At 31.9% G+C, this 24,333-nt stretch overlaps 1 protein-coding gene across 11 annotated transcripts in view; it reads left to right on the top strand.

The window, feature by feature from the left end:
• The first annotated feature begins 10,767 nt into the window (after nt 1-10,767).
• LOC122632637 (potassium channel subfamily T member 2) overlaps nt 10,768-24,333 on the top strand; it is a 104,131-nt gene continuing 90,565 nt past the window's right edge. For 4 of the 11 annotated variants that reach the window (XM_043819689.1, XM_043819682.1, XM_043819688.1 and 1 more), the window contains exons 1-2: nt 18,919-19,208; nt 20,412-22,430. In XM_043819689.1, coding sequence (XP_043675624.1) covers nt 21,922-22,430 — 509 coding nt within the window. In that variant the 5' untranslated portion in view covers nt 18,919-19,208; nt 20,412-21,921. Of the gene's footprint in view, nt 11,121-18,909; nt 19,209-20,411; nt 22,431-24,333 lie in introns of those variants that run through there. The other 7 variants (XM_043819683.1, XM_043819687.1, XM_043819681.1 and 4 more) reach the window with 5 other exon arrangements.

The raw sequence follows: 24,333 nt of genomic DNA, 5'->3' as shown, positions 1-24,333 counted from the left end.
CGTTCAATTCAAGGCATTCGAACCAAAAGGAATTTGATTATAAAAAAACATCTTCGATTCTCGTTGAAATAAATCCCATGACTATGTTCTCGATTTCTCGATTCGTACGCTCAACATACATATACCTATTCACATTGGCGTGCACACTGCCAATTGGCCAAGACTAAATGCTGTAATACGGTTATAGTTTATTACGATGCCCGTAAGAATCTCGACGTGAAAGTATCTCGGATTTGACTCGATGATTATGTAACACAAGTGGGAGTAAAACGCTTTTGAAGTGTACAACCACAGTGAGTAGGTAGCGCGATCATGTGCGCTTGTCTCGTCGTGGGCGCTCCATTGCAGAACGAATAGTGCAAATGAAAGAAATTTTCTTACTTATTTCAACGTCGCGTGCCGTCGTTCGTGTAAACTTTAGTAATCGATACGCATACTATTTTTTATGATAGCGATTACTAACACGTATTCTAGAAACATAATGCATACTATACTCCCACGTATCGCAGATCTCTAAAAAATTAAGAAAGGCTTTTTACTAAGTTTTTACTTGGAAAAAGATCTCTGCATTTCCTACCTTAGTTCGATGTTTTAAATCTGTGAGTTTAAAAAAGGACTTTTAATGATCGCTTGCACGAATTGCAAATGTTTTGCACGATTTTCTCCGAATAAGTTTCTTACGAATGTGTAGGGTAAATTGCCATGATCGTTCCACTTGAGAGAATTATATTTATAATATTGAAAATTGTGTTGCTTGATGTTTCGAGGCTGATTAGGCTTAATATATTACGTGTTTTTATAACATAGTATAACATTTCTAATTTGTTTCCTAGTTCGTATTTCATTTAAATAGTGATAATCTTAGAATAGAAATAATATAAAAAATATGATTACATTAGAAAATAAGACAAAGATTGATAAAACAAGATTTCGGTGAATGGTACATATTGTAGTATTCTCTTTCGCTCATTTAAATATTAACAACTTTTTTTATTTATGTACTTATTAAACGATGATAAGAAGAGGCAAACAGAACATATTTAATTAAAAAAATATACAGACCATGAAAAAAAGTCATCTTCGTTAACTGAATTTTTTAATTTAGCTAATAAATTTCCGAATTTTTTTCCTTTTTTTTTCTTGTTTGGAATTGATATAAAGTTGTTAATCGACGAATTAAAATAGAGACTTTTTTCTGAGTTCAACGTACGCGACAAATAAGAGTATCAAGGTTCTGCTCGAATCTTCGTATGTAAGTAATTGAAGAATATAATTGCCGATTGTTGTTAAGTATTATAGCAGCAATATACCGTTGAACGATCATTGCTATATATGAGTAATCAGTTTAACTGCGCCACAATGCAGATTAAGGTGATCGCACAACCGCACTTCTTGCGTAATCTGATATGAAAACTCTTAACCCCCGTGTGTTCCTCGGATCAGCATCAAAAGCTACGTCAATAAAAATTTATCGACGACTTGGAGATTGATATATGTATTTTTTGCAAAAAAGAAAAAAAAATATATATTTTTATCTGTTCGATAATTGGAAGTCAATGGCACAGAAAACGAATCTTCATTTGTCAAAAGTCCATATTATCTTTTTTCTTTCATTTTAGGTTACAAGTACAATGCAAACAAGCTTCGTAAATAAACGTACATCAAAGTCAAAAGAGATTTGACCTACGGTAATATTATTCACTTCGATACGACTATCATCGATCACCTTGAAGGTCGCAACATATGCAATATAAAAGATAACGCTGATAAGAACATGATCGGCGAATGTACGACGGGTACATCGTCTTATCGATCTTTCAATTTATTCGCAAGACGTACTTCGTTTGGGTAGAAACTATTTATTTTTCGTTGGATTATATAGATCGTCGAAAGATAATTTATAACTTATAGACAGTTTTTACGCATCTCATTCGATATTAAATATATTAAGGAAAAGTTTTACGCGGATTTACTCAGGTGAAAAATATTCATTAACTAAAATCGTGGTTGATAATACGACACCATATTTATTATTACATAATTCCGTTCTTAGACCGAGACACAAACCTGTGCTGGATTGACAGCGTTATTATCACTCGACCACGAGCCGGAGAGCTGTAAGGATCAATTAGGCAAGATACTTGAGATCATAAGATCAAAAGCACAATGAACGGAACTATAGTGCGGTATTAAGGTTCTAGATCGCATAAAAAATATACAAATATGTAAGAGAAATTCGTATAATTTTATTCAAATCGAAGAGTCGTTTAAAGTTTTTTACTTTACATTCAAAATAAATCGATTCATTTTAATTCATTTATGAATATTAAGTAAATGAAGAAAAACCAATAAAAATTATCAAGTTTAGTAAGTTATTATAATTATTTTTATAAAAGTACTTGTAAAAACGTATTTAATATTCGTCGAGCTGTATAATTTATTAATAATTAATCCTTTTTTGCTTTTGCTATATGGGCAGACGGAACGTGCACGGGCATTTCAACGAGGACTGATTGTATACGTTATTACAGGCCGAATATACGATATATCTACTTTATCGCTAACAGAGCGTAACATTTAATACCTTGTAGCTATGTAAATATTAATTGTTTTCTATTTAAATTATATTGAATTTATGTGAAATTTTAACAGGTGAATATATTCACCGGTAGAATACGATGAGTCTACGTTGATTATAATTATAATTAGTAACGAAAAAGCTAAGGAAACAAAACTGATTATTATCAGCATAATTTGCTGTTAATATCATTTGAGATAATTTTAATAAAATATTTTCTTTGTTCTCTGTTGTTACAAATCATTCGTATTATATCGATCGAATATAAGTCAAGTTTATATTTTCATAAAATCGATAAAATCCGAACAATGGTTTTTTTCTAATTCTTTTAAAAACGAAGCTACCAATGTCGATCTCGTAATGTGTTTTTAAAAAATATTTTTAAAAGTAAATATAACATTTTATATCCTATGGAAGTGCGTCTGTGTTAGAAAAGTATTTTTGTCAGATTTTATATTCCGAATAAGCTTTTTCTTCGAGTTCGAAGTTATGTTGAAGTGTGAAAGGGTGAGAATCGAGATCGGTCCCGATTTTAGTCGATCGGCCGCGACCCCTCTATTATATTTTTATCGAATAAAGGTGAATTCTCACGATATGAAAGGCGACGAATTCTTTAGAGAATGGCGTGGCACGAAGCTGCTTATCGATCTTTTCCATTAACTAGACCGTTACACAACGAACTATAACTATTTCCGAGCAATAGATTACGACGCGGCTTTACGCGGCCGGTCGGAGAAGCGCAAGGTAGGGGTAAGGGGACTCGTCTTATGCAAGCGTTACATACATTTGGTTATATTACTGCCATTACATAAGATATATTATGGGAGAAGTAAGGTAGAGAGAAAAAGGGGCAACGACTATATAATATATACATATTTATACATATACGTATGAACATGTTCTTGATATATATCTTTCGTCGTTTTACATAATATTCCGATTTTTTTCATTGCAAGAGGAACATAGAAGTAACAGTGTTGTTTGACCCCAAGCAAGCAATTATCGATCAATAGGGTGACATATGGTATTTTTCAGGAATACATCTCTCGTAATGTTTTATATCTTATATTTTTCTTTTTATTTTTGTTAACTCTGTTCCCAACACGGTTGACTATTGAATCAATTTTGTGCAAATCGATACAATTATCATTCCTTAAGATTCACAAAGGTACGATAAAATTTATTATCGTACATTTTTATATTAGGGTATATCAGCAAAAGAAATCTTGTAAATGTTTAGAATGAAATCATCGATGATTACTGTATACGATCAACGCGTTAACTTGGAGCTAATGAGATAATTGGAATTGAAGTTAGTTTTAGAAAGAAGAAATCAGCACTTTTCCTTTCAATCGTATCCTCGTCGTCGTGACGAAAGGTAATATCTCTCCTTCGTCCTTTATTAAATGATTTTTCGTAAATTTTAATTTAATACAGTTGACAAAGACAAGAACAGTATCGAAGAATTCGCTTGACTTTGAAACGTTCCCGCTTGACGTATTACGAAACGATTCCTTTTACCTTGTAATCGAGCACTATAGGAGATGATCGACGTATACGCTGCGTAAGAGGCTGGTTACATGAGCGTGTAAATATTTCGCTTACGATGAACAGTTTACACTGAGCGTTATTCGTCTCTCTTGACCAACTCATGCTTCCAGTTACATAAGTTTTCTTCGTTGTTTGACGTTTATTTAACGACGTGCATTGTCTTACCGACAGTTAAGTAATAGCGTAACAAGCAACTTGACCGAGCGAGAAAACGAGCAACCAAAATCAACAATATAACGCCGATAACTTAGCAAGCAACCGTCGGTATCATCAGTTTCTGTTAACGTGTTGGCAATTGGTGCTGCCATGTTATGGACAATCGCAGAATTAATCGATCCTTTATCTATTTATTTCTAGATTTTCGAATAATTACTGTCTTATGAATTTCTATTTTATGAATCATTAAGAAAATTTTGTTTAAATGATATAGATCAATCAATACATTTTTTACTTAATATTTTCTAATAGAAAAAAGTCATTTTCAGAAACAGAAGACGCGTTTATTATAATATATTTTGTCTATGAGAAACATGATCTTTCTTTTCCCGAATTATCAAGTTATCGAAGATGAATCGAAATGAATTCATTCTTAAAGACAGAGATTACTTGGAAGAATATTGAAATTGAAAATTCTCGCGATTTGGAAGACACTTCATATTTTTCTTTGACATTCGTTTCAAGAGAATTTTGTACGAGAGTATATTTACTTTGATTATTTGCCGTCAAATGTGCTTTTACTTTTTTTATTTCCATGTGAACGCGTCGAAGAGATGAAAGCGTTTTATTAAAAGAATTAAATTGATTAAACGCAATCTATGTCCTTAAATATTTGTAAAGTCTCGATGTTATAACATTATACATTATAGAGTTAATAATGCTATTATTCGGACAAGTACTTAGCAAAGTAACTTCTTATAAATTTAGTAATATAATATAATGTAAATCCGATAATATAATCCGAATAAATGAAAATGTTATGATCCAACAATATTCCATCAATCTTTGTTAGTTCATTGCAATTTTACTTTTATTTTGCAATATTTACAAACACGGATAGATTTCGATAAAACTTTTCATTAATTGGATCGTTTGAAACGAAACAGGTGGATACGAGTTTTATCTTATATTTAAATTCATTTTTGTTCAGTTTTCGATTTGATTTAAAAGATAAAAAAGAATATGATATACAAAGAAAGTGTTGTTAATTCAATTTTTTTTCTTAACAAAACGTTGCGGTTCTTCACATTTTAATTTAAAATCTTTAATCTTTCTTACATTAAAATTTTTTTCAAGTAGCAGTACAGCTGAATACAAAATACTTGTAGTTTTCAGAAACGACAGTCTCTTGACGCATTTCAGCATCATTTTCAATATTGTATATGTGCACATATAAGATGTGTTTATAATATTAAAAAAGTATAATATTATAGGGGGAGAATTTCATTTGATGGAGAAAGATAAAACAAAGCAGAAAAGAAAAAAATGTCATTTCGATTTTATGTTTATCCAGAATTGACCTTATTTAAAATAATGTGATCCTTAAAGACTATCCGAAATCGAGTACCTGCTATGAATTTCTCCCCTTCTTCAACAGACCTAAAAACCCTTCTTATGCATACAGTCTCATCGTAGGAAACCGTCGAAAAAATCCATAGAATTTAATCTTTTCGTCAAGAGTTGGTCGCTCTTGTGAAAGCGAAGGGAAAAAAATAATTTTTACAAGTGGCACACTTTTTATAAGATAATTACGTATACAACAATTTTTTGTTAGCGATTTGAGATAACAAAGAAAGAGAAAACTAGAGAAACCTAAGATATTACGTAAGAATTATTTTTGACTTTGTAATTCATAGGAATTCTAATATTAGATACATCGCCTTTAATGGTACAAAGCAGATAATATTCCTGCTTAGTTCTTAGAAAGCATACTACGTTTTAGGCATCATACATTTTCCCTACCACAGTTAACTTCGTGTGGACCGACGTTGAATGTGCGTTTTCTATTCGCTCCTTTCTAAGGAAGCTTAGCTGAGAAAAGCTTTAAAAGGATGAGTCGACGTTCAGAAGAATATCGCGAAAGGAGAACAAAAAATGCAAAGAATAAGCACTACATGGAAAAGGGAAATATACATTTGCAAAGAGAAATACTGCTTTTTCTTGTTTAAACTCGTTCGGTATTCTTTGCGTTAGATCGAAAGACACAAAGTTTCTACTTTTCAAAGCAGTAGAACAATTTTAAGTTACGATTAAATTGCATATGGAAAATATTTTTTCGAGTATTATTGATAGATATTTTTTATTCTTTGATCTATTTTCATATTCTCCTATAATAGATTCATCTCTCACTTCTTATTAAAATCTTCAATGAAAACTGACAGATCCATTTATTTTCATTTGCGGAAAGCAGATTAATCGTTTTAGTACTTTTAATAGTCTATTTTTTTATCTATTATTTTATTATTTATTATTCATTGATATAATTATCTAGAAACATAGGTATCGATGTATACCTTTATAGACATCGTAATATATATAAACAGTTAGATATTAATGTGTACATGCATATATAGATATGTAAGGTGTATGTATCATAAAGTATTTGATTGTGAGAGAAAAAAGCATAATAAATAGCGGAGTCGCGTTTCTCTTCTTTTCAATATCGAACTTTTCTGTAATTCGTCGATGCTAGGTGTCGTCATCGTTGTCGTCGTCGTCGTCGTCGTCGTCGTCGTTGGATTCGTTTTCGCGCGTGCTTCATCATTGAAGCGCGAGACTTCGTCGAGTTCGCGTCGGATTCATCGAAGAGGAACGCGGCTCGTTCGAACGAACACATCGAAGAGCTTTTCGAACTTTCGGGGTGTGCGCGGGCGCATAACATATTCACAGCGCACGTGCAATCCTCTTACCTTTCTTCTTACCTTTCGATCTCTCTTACTTCTCGAAAAAAGAAAGATTATCGTTCAGTGTCCATCGTTGGTATCTCGCGAAAGTGAAGCTGCAACGTAACCGCAGTAAAACTGCATTGCCGTCGTGGTAATTTTCAACGTTTCCTTTTTAAATATTTTTTTTTGTGCGTGTGTGCTTGTGTGTATGTTTATGTGTATACGTTCGTGTATTTCGTTTTCTAAAGGGGAAAAAAAAGGGAGAGCCGAGTTTGTGTACAAAGAGAACTTATAGAAAGAAGCTGTAGTAAATTGTGATTCGATCCAAGCCATATTTTGCTCATAAAAGTAAGAGAGATAACGTGGACGCGATCGTTTCTACTTTTGACGTGATTTTATGATACGTCTTGACTTCATTTAACGATCTAAAGGTATATGATCGTTATTAATAAACGAGAAAAGATATCTCACCCAAAGATTTCCCGGATCTTTCTAGGTTTATGAGAATAAGAATTGTATTGTATAGCGAAAAGAGTTCTTTTAAGATATATAAGCAAAAAGAAAGATTTCACGTACGAAGACGATTACTTCTCTCATCGAGAATTCAATATAAATTTGTGAACCTTTTCGTAAAATATCGAATATTTCTTTTTTGGTTACTTGGCATGCAAAACCACTTTTCCACGTTTGTGTTCCTCGAAGAAAGTTTAGCGAATTTTTCATACGTATAAAGAAGTATTTCTCTACGTTAGAAGCGTATACGATCGAGAAATGTCGATTCTTTTTATCCTTTTTTCGACTTTTTCTTTCAAGGCCCTTAACACAAAAGTTCACAAAGTATATGATTGCTAGCCATTGAATCGACATTTACATGAATTTTAAAGTGAACAAGAAATAAGAATCCATTTTGTGAATTGAATCAAATCATGAGTTTTTACTACAAATCGATTGCACTGAATAGGAAATTTAAATCCTTTATGGTCTACAACGTAATAAAGCACGTCGAAATAAAATCGGGCGAAATTCATACGATGAGAATCATTCGTTTCGACAATAAAAAGAGTGATATTACTAAAAAAAAAAAAAAAAAAAGGAATTCAAGCTATTTCTTTTCTTGCGATCTCGGTACGTACATATCTTCGGTATTTAATCGCGTTTCTTGTCGGCATGTTTTATATTTTATTGTACGACTACTAATCGCCTTTCTCATATAATTCATTAAAATTTCGGTCGATACGATCGAACTTTATTGTTTCCTCCAATTACAAAGTTTTGTTCAAAAAAAAAAAAAAAAGAAACAATGCGTCAGCATGTATTAATGTGATTTCGCTTCTACTTTACTCACGACATTTTCCTTAAGCTCTTATTTATTAATACGCTTCGATCGAGGTCAAATTCTCATTATTTATTTATTCTCTCACGAGATATACTTGGATATATTTATCCTTGTCTTTCGTTCTTAAGACACGCGAAGATGGACTCGACGTATTTTACAGTACTGTGTAATTACGAAATAGTATTGCTATCAAAAATAAGATGGACACAGCTTTTATCGAAATTTACGATGTAATACAATATGTAAATTTTATACACACTTATCGTATTTTTAATTCGCGGAGAATTTTTTAAATAGAAAAATTAAGAGCGTATCTTACGCGTTGTTTGCAATAAATTATTTCTACGAAAGTTAAAAACATATTTTGCAATTCTAAATATATTATGGAATACGGACGAGTAACGATAATCATTGTGATTTTAAAAATAATTAGATAAGTTTATTCGTGATATAAATTTTATTCAAGATCGGTGTAATTTAATATGATTGTGTATTTTTGTGAATTGGATTAATAATTATTAAACGTCTTATTTAAAATACGAAATAAAAGAAACTAAAAGGTCTCGACTCGATCGATTGTTGTGAGTCTGATTATAGTAGTGTGTATTTCGGTGGCGAAGTGATCAACGACTAGAATTCAATAAATATAATTGATGTGCTGTTCGGGATGACGATAAAAAACCATAATTAAACATTTCTATTTACAACATTATCTACTATCGATCGCGTAGGCGTTAATTCTTGTTAGGCACGATACCTAAAAGTGATAACTTACTATAAATCGTATCAATGGCAACGATACACGCAATTTCCTATAAATATCTATGAAAGCTTTTATTAATGATTATATTATTTTTCATATCGAATTATTTAACGCGTATGATTAAATTAGGAAAGAAATAAAATACATAGGAAAGAAATACTGGATTTGAAAGAAAAATATAAGATCTTTCATTTAATTTCATCTTAGAAGCGAAGTTTTTAGACCGTGCAAGAGAAAAAAAAGAAAAGTATCTTCGTGAATCGTATTGTTTAAACGTAACACAGTAAACGTCAGTTCGAGTTAGCTGATTGAAAAGACGTATAAATCATAGAGCCATTATAACGCGATCGTTAAATTCATTTGTCGAACGATATTAATTCAGTTTAGATCGTACAGCGAAAATTCGATTAACGTTGTCGGATATAACACGTAGGTGATGCAAATTTTTCATTTTTCATTGCATGATTCTATAGTTACAAATATTCGCGTACGTATGTATATATCTTTAGTATTCGAAGAATATAAATCATCAATGTGATATTATAGATAATTTGATTTATTACCGTACATTATACTTCTTATTACATTAGATTCATTCAGCGTTTTTTATTTCTTTGATTTTATTTATTATTAAATGAATAAATCAAATGTACTTTTTAAAGATTTTGTGAAAAACTCCAATTCCTGGATGTCAAGTACCATTTCAATAATTATTTTAAAAGACTAAAAAATCTAGCGAGTCTGCATTTAATAATTTTTTTCACTGTTTCACGAACGCGAAAATATATGATTGAAAAATAATTTAAGAATATTTTTTTCGTTATGTCTATTAAAATATGCAAAGGGTATTTATTTTTTTTTGTACTGTAAGTAAAATCTCTTTTTTGTTTTCTTTTCTCAACAGAGCTCAATTTTTAAATTCTTCCTTTCAATAATAATATTTTTCTAGATAAAACGTACAGTTTATAGACGAGCTTTTCATTAGCAACGTCATGCAATAAAAAGTGGATCGAATTATGCACATAATAGAATAATTACCAGGTTCTATTTTCGCATATCTCACATGCAGTAAGATAAATCATCAATGCAGCACGAACATTGTGACGCAAGTCACAGAGAAATTATCTTTATTCGTTCATACAATGTTTCTTAATATAAGACGTATACACTTTTATTTATCATTAAAGGAAATTTAATTAATCATTTAAAGGAAATAAGTTATAATATTGGCTATGAAAAGAATTAATTTATTTCAATCTTCAATGTTACATATTTATACAAAATAAATATTGCCAAGTATCAATATATGTATATATATATATATATATATGTATACAGTCGTTACAATCTAACATAACAAAAGAAAAATTCCAAGAAACGATCTAGAAGATATCCTAGAGAAAGTGACCTTGCGTGTGTAAATCTAATTCTTAGAACTGGTATACAGCGTTGTTCATTGTTTATTCGCCTTATTATCGGTACAGAGGACAAACATCCCTCAGTCGGAAGATAGACGGCATTCGAAGAGGTATCGGGCCTTGCTGAAATAATAACGCGTGCGCGTTGGTAGGACAATACGTCATCGTTTACACCCTTGGCACGCGTTCGACACAGAACACAACAAACCGTCGAGAGAATACGAGCGATCTCCTTCGTTCGTTTTAATTTTACGTACATATTATAATTCTTCTTAAAGTGCGTTTTCAGAAGATTATTAACGCTCGTGTGTATCATATCATTCGATTATTATCATTATCAGCCGAATAACGAGTGATCATCGTTTGAAAAAGTCATTGTGGCATACGCAAATATTTTATTTCGTACTTCCCCCGATAGAACGGGGGGGTACACGAAAAGCAACATTTCCAAGGAATCCTCGAACGCTGAATGCATGAACGTAACTCACACCATGAACGAGCCAGACCCTTGCTTGCCTCTTATCCTGCCACCGAGATATCGCCTTCGTGATCTCATCCTAGGTGATTATGCGTTCAACGATGATGGCGAACGGTGAGTAAATAATTCATTGATCTTTACAACTTATCGTATTTCTTGTTATTGCATTGAACTTATTTTTTCTTTCTCTTTACAACGAATCGCTTTGAAGAGAAATAATACGTTCGTTTAGTAGTCGGAATTAGTTTGTTTACCTTTTTAAGAAATCGTTCGGAAGAATATATCTCGTTTTACAAATGTTTTAGCGAATTATCATTGATGTTTTCTTAAATATTTTTAATATTTCTTTTTTATTTTTTTTTTATCAATGAATACATCGAGTTTTACTTACGAAACGATTAATTAGATAATTTTTCAAAAACTTTTGTTTTGCGCTGAAAGCTGCGATCTTTATCTTTTTAATTTTCTCAAGAGAAGAAACAATGTAAAGATCTTGTAATTTAATGATATATTGCTTCGTATATTAAATTTAACGGAATAACGTAAGAGAATCTTGAGGAATACTCACAACGTGACGAGTTCATAATACTTTGGAGGTCACGTTCGTGAGTCAGATTATTGATATGTTTTGTATACGATAGAATAAATATTGCTATTTCATTTAAATACTTTCAATAAGTTCTACTGATTCAAAATTAGAGATAGCATTCAGTTTTTGTTTAGCTATTATTTTTAGAATTCACGCGTATTAAAAATTGTAAGCGAATACTTATTGATTTTCTTTTGATAACTTGATTACATTTCTCACGTTGCTTTTATTTATCGAGTTACATTCGTTGTACGAAAAGAAAAGTACTACATCTATCCATTAATATGGCGAGTACTAAAACATCTACCTTGTATATAGCTGTATAATACTACGAAAGGAAATTGTACTTTCCTCGTATATTCTCGTATTTTATTTTATATTCGAGTTAGTTAGATACGTTTCTATTTTCTGTAATCGATGGTTGCAATCCATTACAATATTACAAATATTTTCCATATTTTTCAAGGCTTTCCTTTTTCTTCGACATTTTTTTTCTATTATATTAAAGTATTTAATATAATAGAAAAATTAAGAAAAAAATTCAGGTAAAAGAATTTCAGATTTATCAGTTATTTTCACGTTGATCTATTTAATCAAAATAAACCTCTCTATCGAACGATATTGTAATACTGATACGTAATTAAAGTAGAAGAACATTTTAATTGAAAAGTCTTCAATAGGTTATTTAAAAGATCAGAAATATGTCGGCAAAAATAATGAATCACCGATTTTATAGAATATTGAAATAATAAGGAAATATTTTCATTGAGGAAACAAGATTATAATTAAAACTTTTTTTTTAATATTTCACCGTCGATTTATCGACTATTATAGTCATTAAAATTTAAAAAGGTAAAGATAAAAGAAACAATATCACTTTTATTTCCACAGAAAAAATATAAGTAGTCATAAGTCGCCCTAATTCAGAAATAAGGAGACATTAGCGAGTTTTGAAAATAATCGATCTTGAAAGTAGTGAGACATCAATTATTAACTTTGTAAATAGATCGATAAAATTGTATGATACGAAAAGTAACGTTCCTACGATGGTTTAGTTAGTACTATTCGGTCAATAAAAACTATAGTGGTAAGGCTTAAATCGAGTAAGAGTATTTGTCTCGAAGTCGTTAATATGTGATTATATTCGATTGGAATTGGACTGAGTATATGATAGAAGCGACAGAAAAATATTTTTTTAGATGCATAGAGAAGAATAAATTAAATTTTGAATAAGTCGTGTATAAATTATGACATTTAATATATGAATTTGAAAAACTTCTAGCTTTTATTTTTCACCTTAAGATGCATTTTGTTTTAAGAATGAAATTTATAAATTAAAAAGAAAAAAGCCGTAAGTTTTTCAAATTGTATACGCATATTTACGATAGTCTAATAGAATATATTTGCCAAAGCTATTATGCTGACGAGAATACACGGTCTTGCTTATTTGCTTGAACATACTGAACTAAAAAGAATAATCAGATAAACCTAGATCCTTCAATTATACTAAAGTGTCTATATATCGATCTTATATTTTGCTGCCGAAACAACATCATCCAAAGCAATAAGTGCTGATGATTATCGCATATACTTATTGATTTGAAACCTTCATTAATATCCGGATCCGTATCTTTCATTAATTCAAAATTATAATCCAAATTTCGTCTTTACGATTTCATCAAATAATATCACTTTTATTTATTTACAAAGCATACGTACGTATATATGAAACTGATAAATGATGACCTTTCGATTGAAATCAGCTACAATGGTTTCGGCAATCATCGTAGTAATCACGAGCATGGCACAATTAAAAGGTAACGATTAAAGGTGAGATCCCAATAGCCAAAAACGAGGAGTTAGAAATAATAAGCGAAAAGCAAAAGATTATAAAAGTATATTTTATTCGATCGACATTTACCATGAAAAAAGTTTTTACGTTTACGCTTATTGTTAGTAAGTTACACATTTTATAAGTTATGTATAAATAAAAAAATCGCAATCTACAGAAAGTCCCAATAATTAAGTAAATTCGTTGTCATCAGATTAAAAATTCTTTCATAACAACATGAATGGCCAGATGAATGCATATACGAACAGTACATAAGTTTATATTCGTCAAAAATCGTTTTTAATGTACACTTGTCGTTATTCATTTCGATCGTTAAATAAAATACGCGTGAAAGAGTACCATTGTTATTGCATAGCTAAAAAAATTTTTCATAACACTCTGTATAGATTAAATATCATATACCAAATTTTAGCCTGTATGTCGACATTTTGTACAACAGTTTTATCAAACGACAAATATTTTCAGCTCATTTTTCTGGTAAACCGACTATAACAAAGTGCTCTACGTGTTCATACATTTTTATTGTATGTCATGAATTTCCTATAGGAGAGATCACTCTTTTCATTCAAAGCGATTAATTCGGAAGAAAACGCTTCGATCTTTGTAAAAATATTCATGAATATTGAACGTTATTTTCAATGGGTTTTACTTTCACACCCTTATCTTTGACTTGAATTCTTACGAAATATTTTCATCGCCATCGAGTTTCATTCAATATTAAGTTTGAACGACAACATTTTAATCACGAGATACGTATTTCTCAATTTTTTGACACAATAAAATTTATCTTTGTTTTAAATTGTTTTTGTGAAAAAAAAATACATTCTTTTTTAAACAGTGCAAGAATTCTACCCATTGTTAATTAAGCAATTTTCATGATTTTTACAAATATGTTCTATCTCGTTTGATATTGAAATATATTTTATAACAAATTATTATTCCTCGATCGATCCTTCTGTTTACGCATTATTGAATATTTTATACGCGAAAAATAGATTATGGGAAACATTTGTAGAAATAGGCTGTAGATACGATTTAAAATTCATATATACAAATGTATACGATATTTCGATTGGAATGGATCCTTTTTCGAATATGCTATACTAAAAATGACATTTATATATGTACGTATTACATATGTAATTTCACGTATAGAAATTTAGTCTATGTATCTATATCGCGAATGCCTATCTAGGTAAAAAACGATCTAACAGAGGAGGCATTGTTTTATTTCGTGCAGAAGTCAAGGATCCACACTTGACACAATTAATATCGAGCGGTCTTTCTATTTTTGTCATTTAGAAAGTGGCCTGGAAGAACGACGGCCATGTGCCTTTACTCCCTACGAGAAAAGCCAAGATCTGGGTTTACCTAACGGATTGTCTCCCTCGTTCTTTTCTTTCATTCTTCTCGTTGAAATGCTCGGCGCTCTTACCGTTTCAAGGGATACTGAGAGAATTTCAGGCGGAAATGTCTACACGCTCTAACAGAACTTGACCCTTTGTAAAGGAGACGGAAACGAGAAAATAGATATCCAACTAGTTTGATACAGAAAAGCAAATCTTTGTATCTTCCACTTGAAAGCTGTTATCTCGGACAAAAAAAAAGATAAGTTTCGTTTTCGTATTCTCAGAAATAAAAATAATACTTCATTCGTACGAGAAAGGTGACTGATTAATGCGTGTTCCTAGGATTATACATTTTTCTCGTATTTCTTTATCATTATCGGGAATCTATTATTCTTCTAACACTCCCGAGGGTATCGTTTGTGCTGAAACTCGGAAACTTTTGGAACATCACTTTTTACTCTAAAGGAAGAACAGCCTTTAATCACGTACTAACAACGACTCGTAGATTTAGGTAACGTAGGGTGATCTTTGTGCTTGTCTTACAACTACCAACTAACCGACCTTTGAAGTATTTTCATCGGTTTTGATTGAGTGACAAATAAGAAAAATGATGTCAAGTAGGAATTTTGTATGTCAATGAGATGTACGAGAAATCGTTAAATGATATTTCCTATATATGTACCTGATTTCGATCTCTCCCGATTTTTATTGATGTTTTTTTTTTTTAACTATGTTTTGTCTAATTCTTTTAAAATGTTTGAGTTTGAAACAATTTACGGAATATTGTAAAGAATCCATATGAAAACATGCGTGAAACTTCTTATTATGAATAAAACATCATCACGTTAATAAAATTGCATTAAATATTATATCTACATAATTTTTTCCTACTAGACATTCATTTTTTCATAACTGTAATTAAATAGTAATCTCTTAGCAAGCTTGCGTGACTCGATATTACTACACATTTGCTACATCTTCTTCGTATCTTTTTTTCTCGTTAATTTTCCCTTCATTAATATTCTTATAGGTCTCAAAGTTAAATGAAATTTTTTCTTGACATACTTCGTGTATATATATAGTACCATTTTATTTTTAATTAAAATATTTATTTGAAACGCTTTGTAAAAACGTTTAGATACGATCTTTCTTTTACAGGTTACATGAATGTAAGATATTCTTAGAGGATATAACTATTTTCGAAGCGGAAATATTAAGCGTACTGATTTATCGAGATATTTATCTAGCATTGATTTATAGAAGACTTCTAACAACGCGACAAATTTTCGAATATAAAAGAGGAGATGAATTTAGAGAGCAATCAAGATAAATATAATTTCTCGTCTGGAATTATTTCCAAGTTCATGAGTTCGATCAACTTAAATTTCTTTCTTCCTGTAATTCCTTTTACTATCTTTCAAACGAGCATGGAAATAAAATTGAATGTTATTTCGATTTATTTTTTATCGTGGTCGACGATATATTTGATACGATTAATCTCGAATGGGTCGACAATTATTCGATAAATTTAATCCTTTAATTAAAATCTACCCTGATAGGTCGTCATTGAAATATAGGTCGGAAAATTAACGATTTGTTGGGTATGGAAAGGTTCACCTTTTTACGGTTAAATTACTCTCTGTCCTATCCCTCTGTACTTTTGCAAACGAATTTGTCGTATCTCTTTCAACTAAAGGTCATTAGATATACATTTATATCGAATTATTAAAAATAAAGAAAGTAGAAAATCGTATGTCTCGCGTGAGGTTCAATCATAGAATATAATCGAGTGAAAATATTGTATTATCGAGCAAAATGTTACATTTTCCAAATCATATCTCTTCTAGATCGTTTCTAATATTCGTAATTATGTGTATATAATTTAACTGCAAAACTCACTATCTTTTCCATAAATTATTTGATAAGAAACACCTTTAAAAATAATAACAGCCCTTTTTTTAAAGAAAAAAGCTCGTAATTCATGTTTTAAGTTATCAGAAATATTTTTATTTTAAAATTACAGATTTTATTTCCATCCAAACGTTAAGATCAAATGGCATAAGAAATAGAAAATTTTGAGATATACACCCGTAACATTGGATTTACATGTAATATTTTTCTTTTTTTTTCTTTTTTTCTTTTTTATACTGAAAAGACAAGCGCGCCGCCTAGTAGGCTAAATAGGGCACTCCTATCGTCTGTTGTTCTATATCTTTCCATGAAACTATGAATCGTAATGGATGAGTTTGGTTGATCATCAACGAAGAACACATTCCGTCCTTCGATGAAAAGGCCTCATATGTAGTGTATATTGTGCAGTTATGCGATAGCATCAAACTCGAGCTTTAGGGTCATTTCGAATGAACTGTTCATAGCACTGCTTTATCGACGGTACGGTATTCGCTCAAGCTTTCCGTGCTTTCGAGCTTTCCCGTTGGAATTTACCGACGTCGAGCTGCCATTGTTCTGTCTATCTCTCTATACATGAGAGAACATTCGAACGCCATTGCCCATTACTTCGCATAGCTATGACAATGTATACGTACATGTGACAGAAGAAAAGGTATACGCGAGAATTGTATAAAAATCATATTTTATTCTATATATGACGATTGCGGTGCTTTTCGAATGGGTCGAGACGTTTAAAATAATCATAGTTTAGGTTTCATCCTAGAGATTCTTTTTTTTTCACATCAAAAGACTTTCATCCTTGTTATCCTGCCTCTACGGTTTTTATTCATGAAAAACGTCGCATTTGGTTCGCGGAGAAAGGTTCGTATCCTCTCTTGGGAAATGTGAGAGAGAAAAAAGAAACGTCCGGGACGGAGAGATATAGCCTATCCATAGAAAAAATTGAAAAATTGATAGCTGCGATCTCGCCTAATTCTTTATCATCCGAATGTAAATAAGATATATTTTCAAAAAGTAACGTAAGTATTTTTTTACAATAGTCCGTCCATTTATATTTTATTTAAAATTAAAAATATTAATGATAACATTCATTATTCCTACTAAGTCTCTAGAATAAAATTTCGATGCTTCTATTTGAATTTGAACAATGAAGGGACCCATTTGGTTGATTCATTAGGCGAATTATAGTGTTCTCCGATGTGCCAACGGAAAGAATACAAATGTACCCAACTAATCAGAGAATCATACGTTTTAAAAGCAAATTATTAGAATACGGAGGAACTCTTCATTATTCAAATATCGTTCGATTCGTTTCTATATGTATGATAACAAAGAATAACTAAATTAGAAGGTGAAATTAGAAGGATGAAATAGATCATTCATTCGAGCACTAGTCCAATTATCTAGTAGTAGTCACGCGAAGCTTTCACATTTTTCAATCGTTCAATTAAGAACTTTGAGACGATCATTTAAGTTAATAAAGTTACAAAGAAGTAACAGAGAAAGTTTTGATCGCGTTTAATCGCCTGACGATTTCATCTCAATTCTTCGATATTTGGTGACATGATATATCGAATCGGTGAAATTTACGCGCTATTCCTAGATTTCTAAAGCGCAAACTCACTACGTGAGTTTCCCTTTGCTCTGCATAGAATCGATGCTTCATTCCAGGCATCCATTCAATTCTCACATCCCATACAATATTACTTTTTGCACGAATGAAGGAGTTCTCCTAATTTTTGATACCGATAAAAATTGATCGTAATACGAATCATTTATAAAAATAATTTTGCGAATGTATATTGATTAGACACCACAGATAATCTAATATTTTCTTTTTATTTCATTTTTTTCACTTGAAAAAAAAATAAAAAAGAGTAAACAAAGAAATCCAATTTTCGGCTTATGATATTTTTCATAAAGAATTGGATTTTCAAAGATCATGGATAAAGATCAAATATTGTTAAGTTGTAAATAGAAACAATACGTAACACGAATGCTCCTATCTGTCTATCTGTTGGCGCAATCGCCTTGACAACGGCGGCGCCACGTGCATATAAGTGCAGACGAGTGTGCGTGATATTCGAACGTTAGTGTGAGTTTTTCGGTGAGCGAGAAAGATAGACAGATACATCAAAAGAGAGTGAGTGAGAATAAGAAAGAGAGGGAGAGAGATAGAGATAGATAGAAAGAGAGAGAGAGAGAGAAAGAGAGAGAGAAGGGAAGGGTAGATAGGAAGGTAGGAGGTAGTGAGAAGGGTGGTGTGCGCGGGAGACGAGATTCAACCACGAGAGAAAACCTCTACGATGTACCGCAGTACGGGGTAGTGAGTCAGACTGTCTCGTGGTGATGTGAAAAAGCGAGCATCCATCAAGAAACACGGCTAGTGGCGAACGAGCACGACAAACAACGCGTTTCGTGACAAATATAGGCTTTAAGATTTGATCGAATACAAGGATGTCCCTCGAATTCCGCCATTTCGAAACTCGTGAAATCCGAGTGTACCTATTACTTTTCTTTCCTTTGTCTTGTCTGTGAAACTATATATACATAAGCTCTCTTTCTATTTCTCTTTCCCTCTCTCTCTTTCTTTCTCTCTCCCTCTCTCTATATACATATCTCTCTTGTTTTCTCTTAACCATGGCGTTATTTCGATCCAAAGTTTTTGGCTTGCTTCCGCCCTTGCTTTCGTGACTAGTGTAAAAGGAACATCTCTTGGTATAGTTAAAACGATAAAAAAAAGAATGACAAGGAGAAGAAGATTCGTTCAGATAACTGGAATGACTGGTCAATTCGACGAAGGAGTCACCTTCGACCTTATCTCCTAACTCTCCCTCTCGACTGTGTCATCATATCAGCAAAATTTTTCTCGACTAATCGATTAGTGAAAGAGAGAGAAAGAGAGAGAGAGAGAGAGAGAGAGAGAGAGAGAGAGAGAGAAAGGGTGATAGTAAAAAGTAATCCCGTGCATTCGAAGACTCCGTGTTTACTTTGCTATCGTAAAATCGAGGAAGGCTTTCATCGGAGGGAGCAAATATCAGCTGATCTTAGTTCGTCACAGTGACATAGAAAGAACCAAGCCATACGAACTGGGACATCTTCCTATAGATATATATAATATATATATATATATATATATATATATATATGTGTGTGTATGTATTTGTATATCTATAAAGGACATCATTTTTTCGAATTAACATCGATCGCCAAGAGTTATCGTTATTATTAATATTATTACTATTATTACTATAATCGTTGTTGTTATTGTTATTATTGTTAAGAACATCACTTTAATTCTGAAAAAGTTCAGAAATAATGAATTAAAGTTCAACTGGAATCATCGTGAGGGATGTTAAGCATGTCTCGTTGAGTATGAATGAACGTTAGTAGGCAACGTGGTGATCTGCGTAAGAATCGGATCGCGTGAGCGTGCGTGGCAAACGTTCACGTTGCGACGCAATCAAGGAGCAGTTTCGTGTTAAGGACGAAAGAACATCGAAGTCGCTGCTGCCGGTTGACCGTGACCTTCGTTCTCTCTCTCTCTCTCTCTCTCTCTCTCTCTCTCTCTCTCTCACTCTCTCCCTTCCTCTCTCTCTCTCTCTTTCTCTCTCTCTCTCTCTCTCTCTTTCTCTCTCTCTCTGTCTCTCACACACTCTCCCCCATTGAACGAGCACCAACCAAGCATTTTATGACGTATCCAGGTCAGTCGTGGATACAAGGAAGCAAGTTTCTCAGTATTGTTGGCATTGACGTCGAGTGCGGACCGGTGAAAACCGCAAGAGGATCAATTGCAAGCGTCACAAGCGTCTTAATCGGCCATGATCGTTCTACGAAAATGATCTCCATAGTGTCTGGAAAGCGCGCGCGCGCGTGCGGTATCATCAATTTCTCCTCACCAAGCAAAAAAAGCGCGAATTCCAATGCGAACAAAACGAAAATCGATGAATGAAAAATTCTTCTCACGATCGAAAGTATAAAAATCATTCGATGTATCTCCGAGACGGAGGACAAGAACAGATTTTCTGGAATATTTTCTGGAAATAACGTCGAAAAGACGTTCACGATTGGAACAATGATTTTGACGATCGAAATAGAAAAAATCTATTAAACGTTCGATGTATTGTTAATTCGATTTTGGATATACACGAATATTTAACACGAATATCAGCTGAATAAGATTTGTCAAGAGAAAACTGGCTCGTTTTATAATTACGCAAAATTTGTTGATATTGTTTTTATTGATTATAGAGAAAGAGATATACTATAGATACATATACATATATATATTGGTATATATCTATATATATGTATAGATTGCGTTGACGATCGAGACAGTCATCGTCGAACGACGACGTCTACTTTTTAAAGAATTTCCACACTTTCCTACATACAATTACGATGGTAATTCGCTTTATCTAATCGTTGAAACGAAATATTGAAGAAAGTTGTTGTTGAAACCGGGCATCATCGTGTTACTTTGTTACGTGCCTGATCATTCTCGTTAAAATTCGTATGTTCGTTGAACTTTAAAAAAAATGATCGAAGACGATCGTGGAATTTTACGTCGGCTTACGTCGTTCTGTAATCGTAAGATTCGTTCGAAAATTACTACACGTAGGAGGTTACGATTCAGATTCTGAAGCTACTTCATGAATGTTAAGATAAATATTTAACGAAGATAGAAAAAAAAAAGAAATATTAGTAACGCTGTAGAAGTAACGAGACAAGAAACTGTAATAAATATAAATGAGATCGTTAACACTTTTCTCCGTTGTTATCTTTTCCAAAAGATCGATGAAAGTTATTTTCACAAATTGAAAATTCCTGTAAGAATCGTAAGAAGATACCTACTTTTCATGCAAATTGGATAGAATATTCCGTAACAAATAGTAGTGAGATACGAGCTGGAATGATGTATCTCTCTTTCTCTCTTTCTCTTTCTCAATATTTTTCAGACGATTAGTATCTAAAAGAGTAAGAGACAAAAAGGGAAGAAAGTGAAGTAAGAAAAAAAAAGAAACAAAAAAGAAATAAAAAGATAGAAGAGAGAATAAGAGGATATCGAAAAGACTTAAAAATAAAAAATATATATATATACCAAGGAAGAGGAAAAATAAAAGTATAGGTGCTTGTCGAAGAAAAGCTCATCGAAATTCCGGTTGTACGGAGATTCATCATGAAAGGAAGCGCTACGTGCGATCGATGTAATCGATGCCCGGATCAAAGAGCAAAGTGGACAAGCAGAAGCGAGGAGCGCCTAAGATCGAGATATCTGTCACGGGGTTATCGAACGAGGAGAGCAAAGTGAGGTTGTCAGGCAGGAAACAAAAGAAAAAAGAGGAAGAGGAGAATCGATCGAACGAATCAGCGATCGGACAAATTCTTGGACTTCTGAAAAAGCGTCGAAAACCTCGGGATCCTCTTCCGGGTGCGAACGCATCCTCTACGGTGCCCTTGCTCGAAATGGGTGCTCGTGGATGGGATTACGAGGCCTTGCCGGAATTACATACTTCAACAGCAGTTACGCCAACGTCGACGCCTCCAAATGCTCAACAAAAGTCCCACCCACCTAGGGTTTACTTCCAAGCTGAAAATCTGGCTACTACTAGAAGACGAAGTAGTTCAAGATTACTTGCCCCACAGACATCATGTAGAAGACGAAGTCGAAGCATGAGCGCGTGGAGCGATCTATCAAGGTCATCTTTCAGATTGGACGAAAGGTAATTAAGTCGATTCGATTCATAATTATTGAATCATCCCAAATATGTGTATCAAAACATTTTATTTAGTCTTATGCATACATTAAAATAATGTATTGCTGACAAAATTTTGTATAATTTTTTTTTTAACTTAGTGATTTATTTCAATTTTGTGTCTCATTAAACATCGACAAACTTAACCCCGATATTATAACTAATGAAAAAAGAGAATTTCTCTTTTGATAATAATTTTTATTTTATGACGCTAATATTTTTTTATCTTGAATTTTAACTACTTTTTCATCATTGTTAAGATTTTTTTTTAGCGATAGCTATCGAGCAGTTTATTGCGTTGTGCCTTTGAAATATACATACATCGATATCCGAAATAAAAAAAGTATCTAAATTCAGTGAATTCATATATCGGAACTTATATGTCGCACGTCGGATATACGATTTGCTTGGTGAAAATAACTTTATTGTTGTCGCATGTAGATTTGCGAAACAATAAATAAAGGAGATAAAAAAGAGGATATCCTGAATATTACTGTAAGGTTTCATGTTGTTCATTCATCATGTCTTCGAATATCTAGATCGATTGCAATGTACTTAATATATTTACATTCGTTTGTTTTATTATCGATACTCACTAGTCGTTTTATTATTGATCCGAAACATTCATTTGTATTCATTTCATTTGTATAAGAAAAAAATTAATTTGTTCGGATTTCTTTTTTATTAAACGTATGCCATAGCAATATTTATTTAAAAGTAATAGATCAGAAAACAATCGACAAAGTGCCTTTAATTAATTATAAATGTCGTAGAACGTATCTTTCCCATAAAATAATTGAAATTCTAAGAAGAAACATTACAATTGTTTTTACGTATTTAGTTTTCGTATATAATCGCATTTACAATTTTATATACGATCATGCAATAACTTTTCAGAAAATAGAGAACTTTTGAAAACCTTTAACAAGGGAGAATAAATATAACTAACTTTCTACATACTATTAAATTACGATGATACTTGTATTCTCCATTACCATAAGCTTCCTTCAAAAGAGGATATACAGGATATTCCCTTTAACTCGTAATATTGGCATATCTCGTGAGGGCTGAATCTATAAATTAAGCGCATCATTTTGTAAGTTCGATCATTCTGTAAGATTACATGAGAGTATGCGAATACATATGTTTCATCATTCAGATTGCCATCAATAGAAAATGATCAAATAATTATTTCATTTTACATAAATTGCCCAATTTTTATAAATTTATGTTTTCATTTAAGGTCACGCGAAGTTTACGGTATTACAATTAAATTAACATATGCCATCGTATCATTAAAAAAAAAGAATATATGGTCCTAATCTAAAGAAATTAATCGGACCTTGAAATTTTCTCCACCATTTGACTTGTAAAAAAATAATTTACACTATATGCTATTCTCTTTTATATTTTTTCATAGATTTAAACTGTTACAAAATATTCTTACATTGGGAGTTAAATGAAATGCTCTCTATACACGTATTCATATACCTATGAAGGAGCGGAAATTTAAAATATTTCATTTTCATAACTTAAATGAGAAAATCGATTTAGATTCTTGACATTGATAAATATATCTGCATTGATACTTTTAATAGGAAAGCTATAAATCTATATTTTGTAACATGTAATATTACTTTCTAAATATTTTTATTAACTTTCTTAAGTATTTTTTGATCCTACGTAAAAGTTACTATTTTCCAAATACAGCGTGCATTTCATTTCCGATTATTTTTTTAATAGCTTGCGACCGTATTATATCTATTTCTTCTTTTGATGATAGAAGCTTTTATATACTACTATTTAAAGATCGCAGCTATCATTTCGATGGTCTGACTTGAAGAGTTTTAAAAGCAGGGAACCTTGACAT

Source organism: Vespula pensylvanica, chromosome 10 (genome assembly GCF_014466175.1).
Source record: "Vespula pensylvanica isolate Volc-1 chromosome 10, ASM1446617v1, whole genome shotgun sequence".
In the NCBI taxonomy this organism is placed as follows: Eukaryota; Metazoa; Arthropoda; class Insecta; order Hymenoptera; family Vespidae; genus Vespula; species Vespula pensylvanica.
The sequence above is the reverse complement of the archived record's forward strand: the minus strand, read 5'-3'. Positions and strand labels throughout refer to the sequence as shown.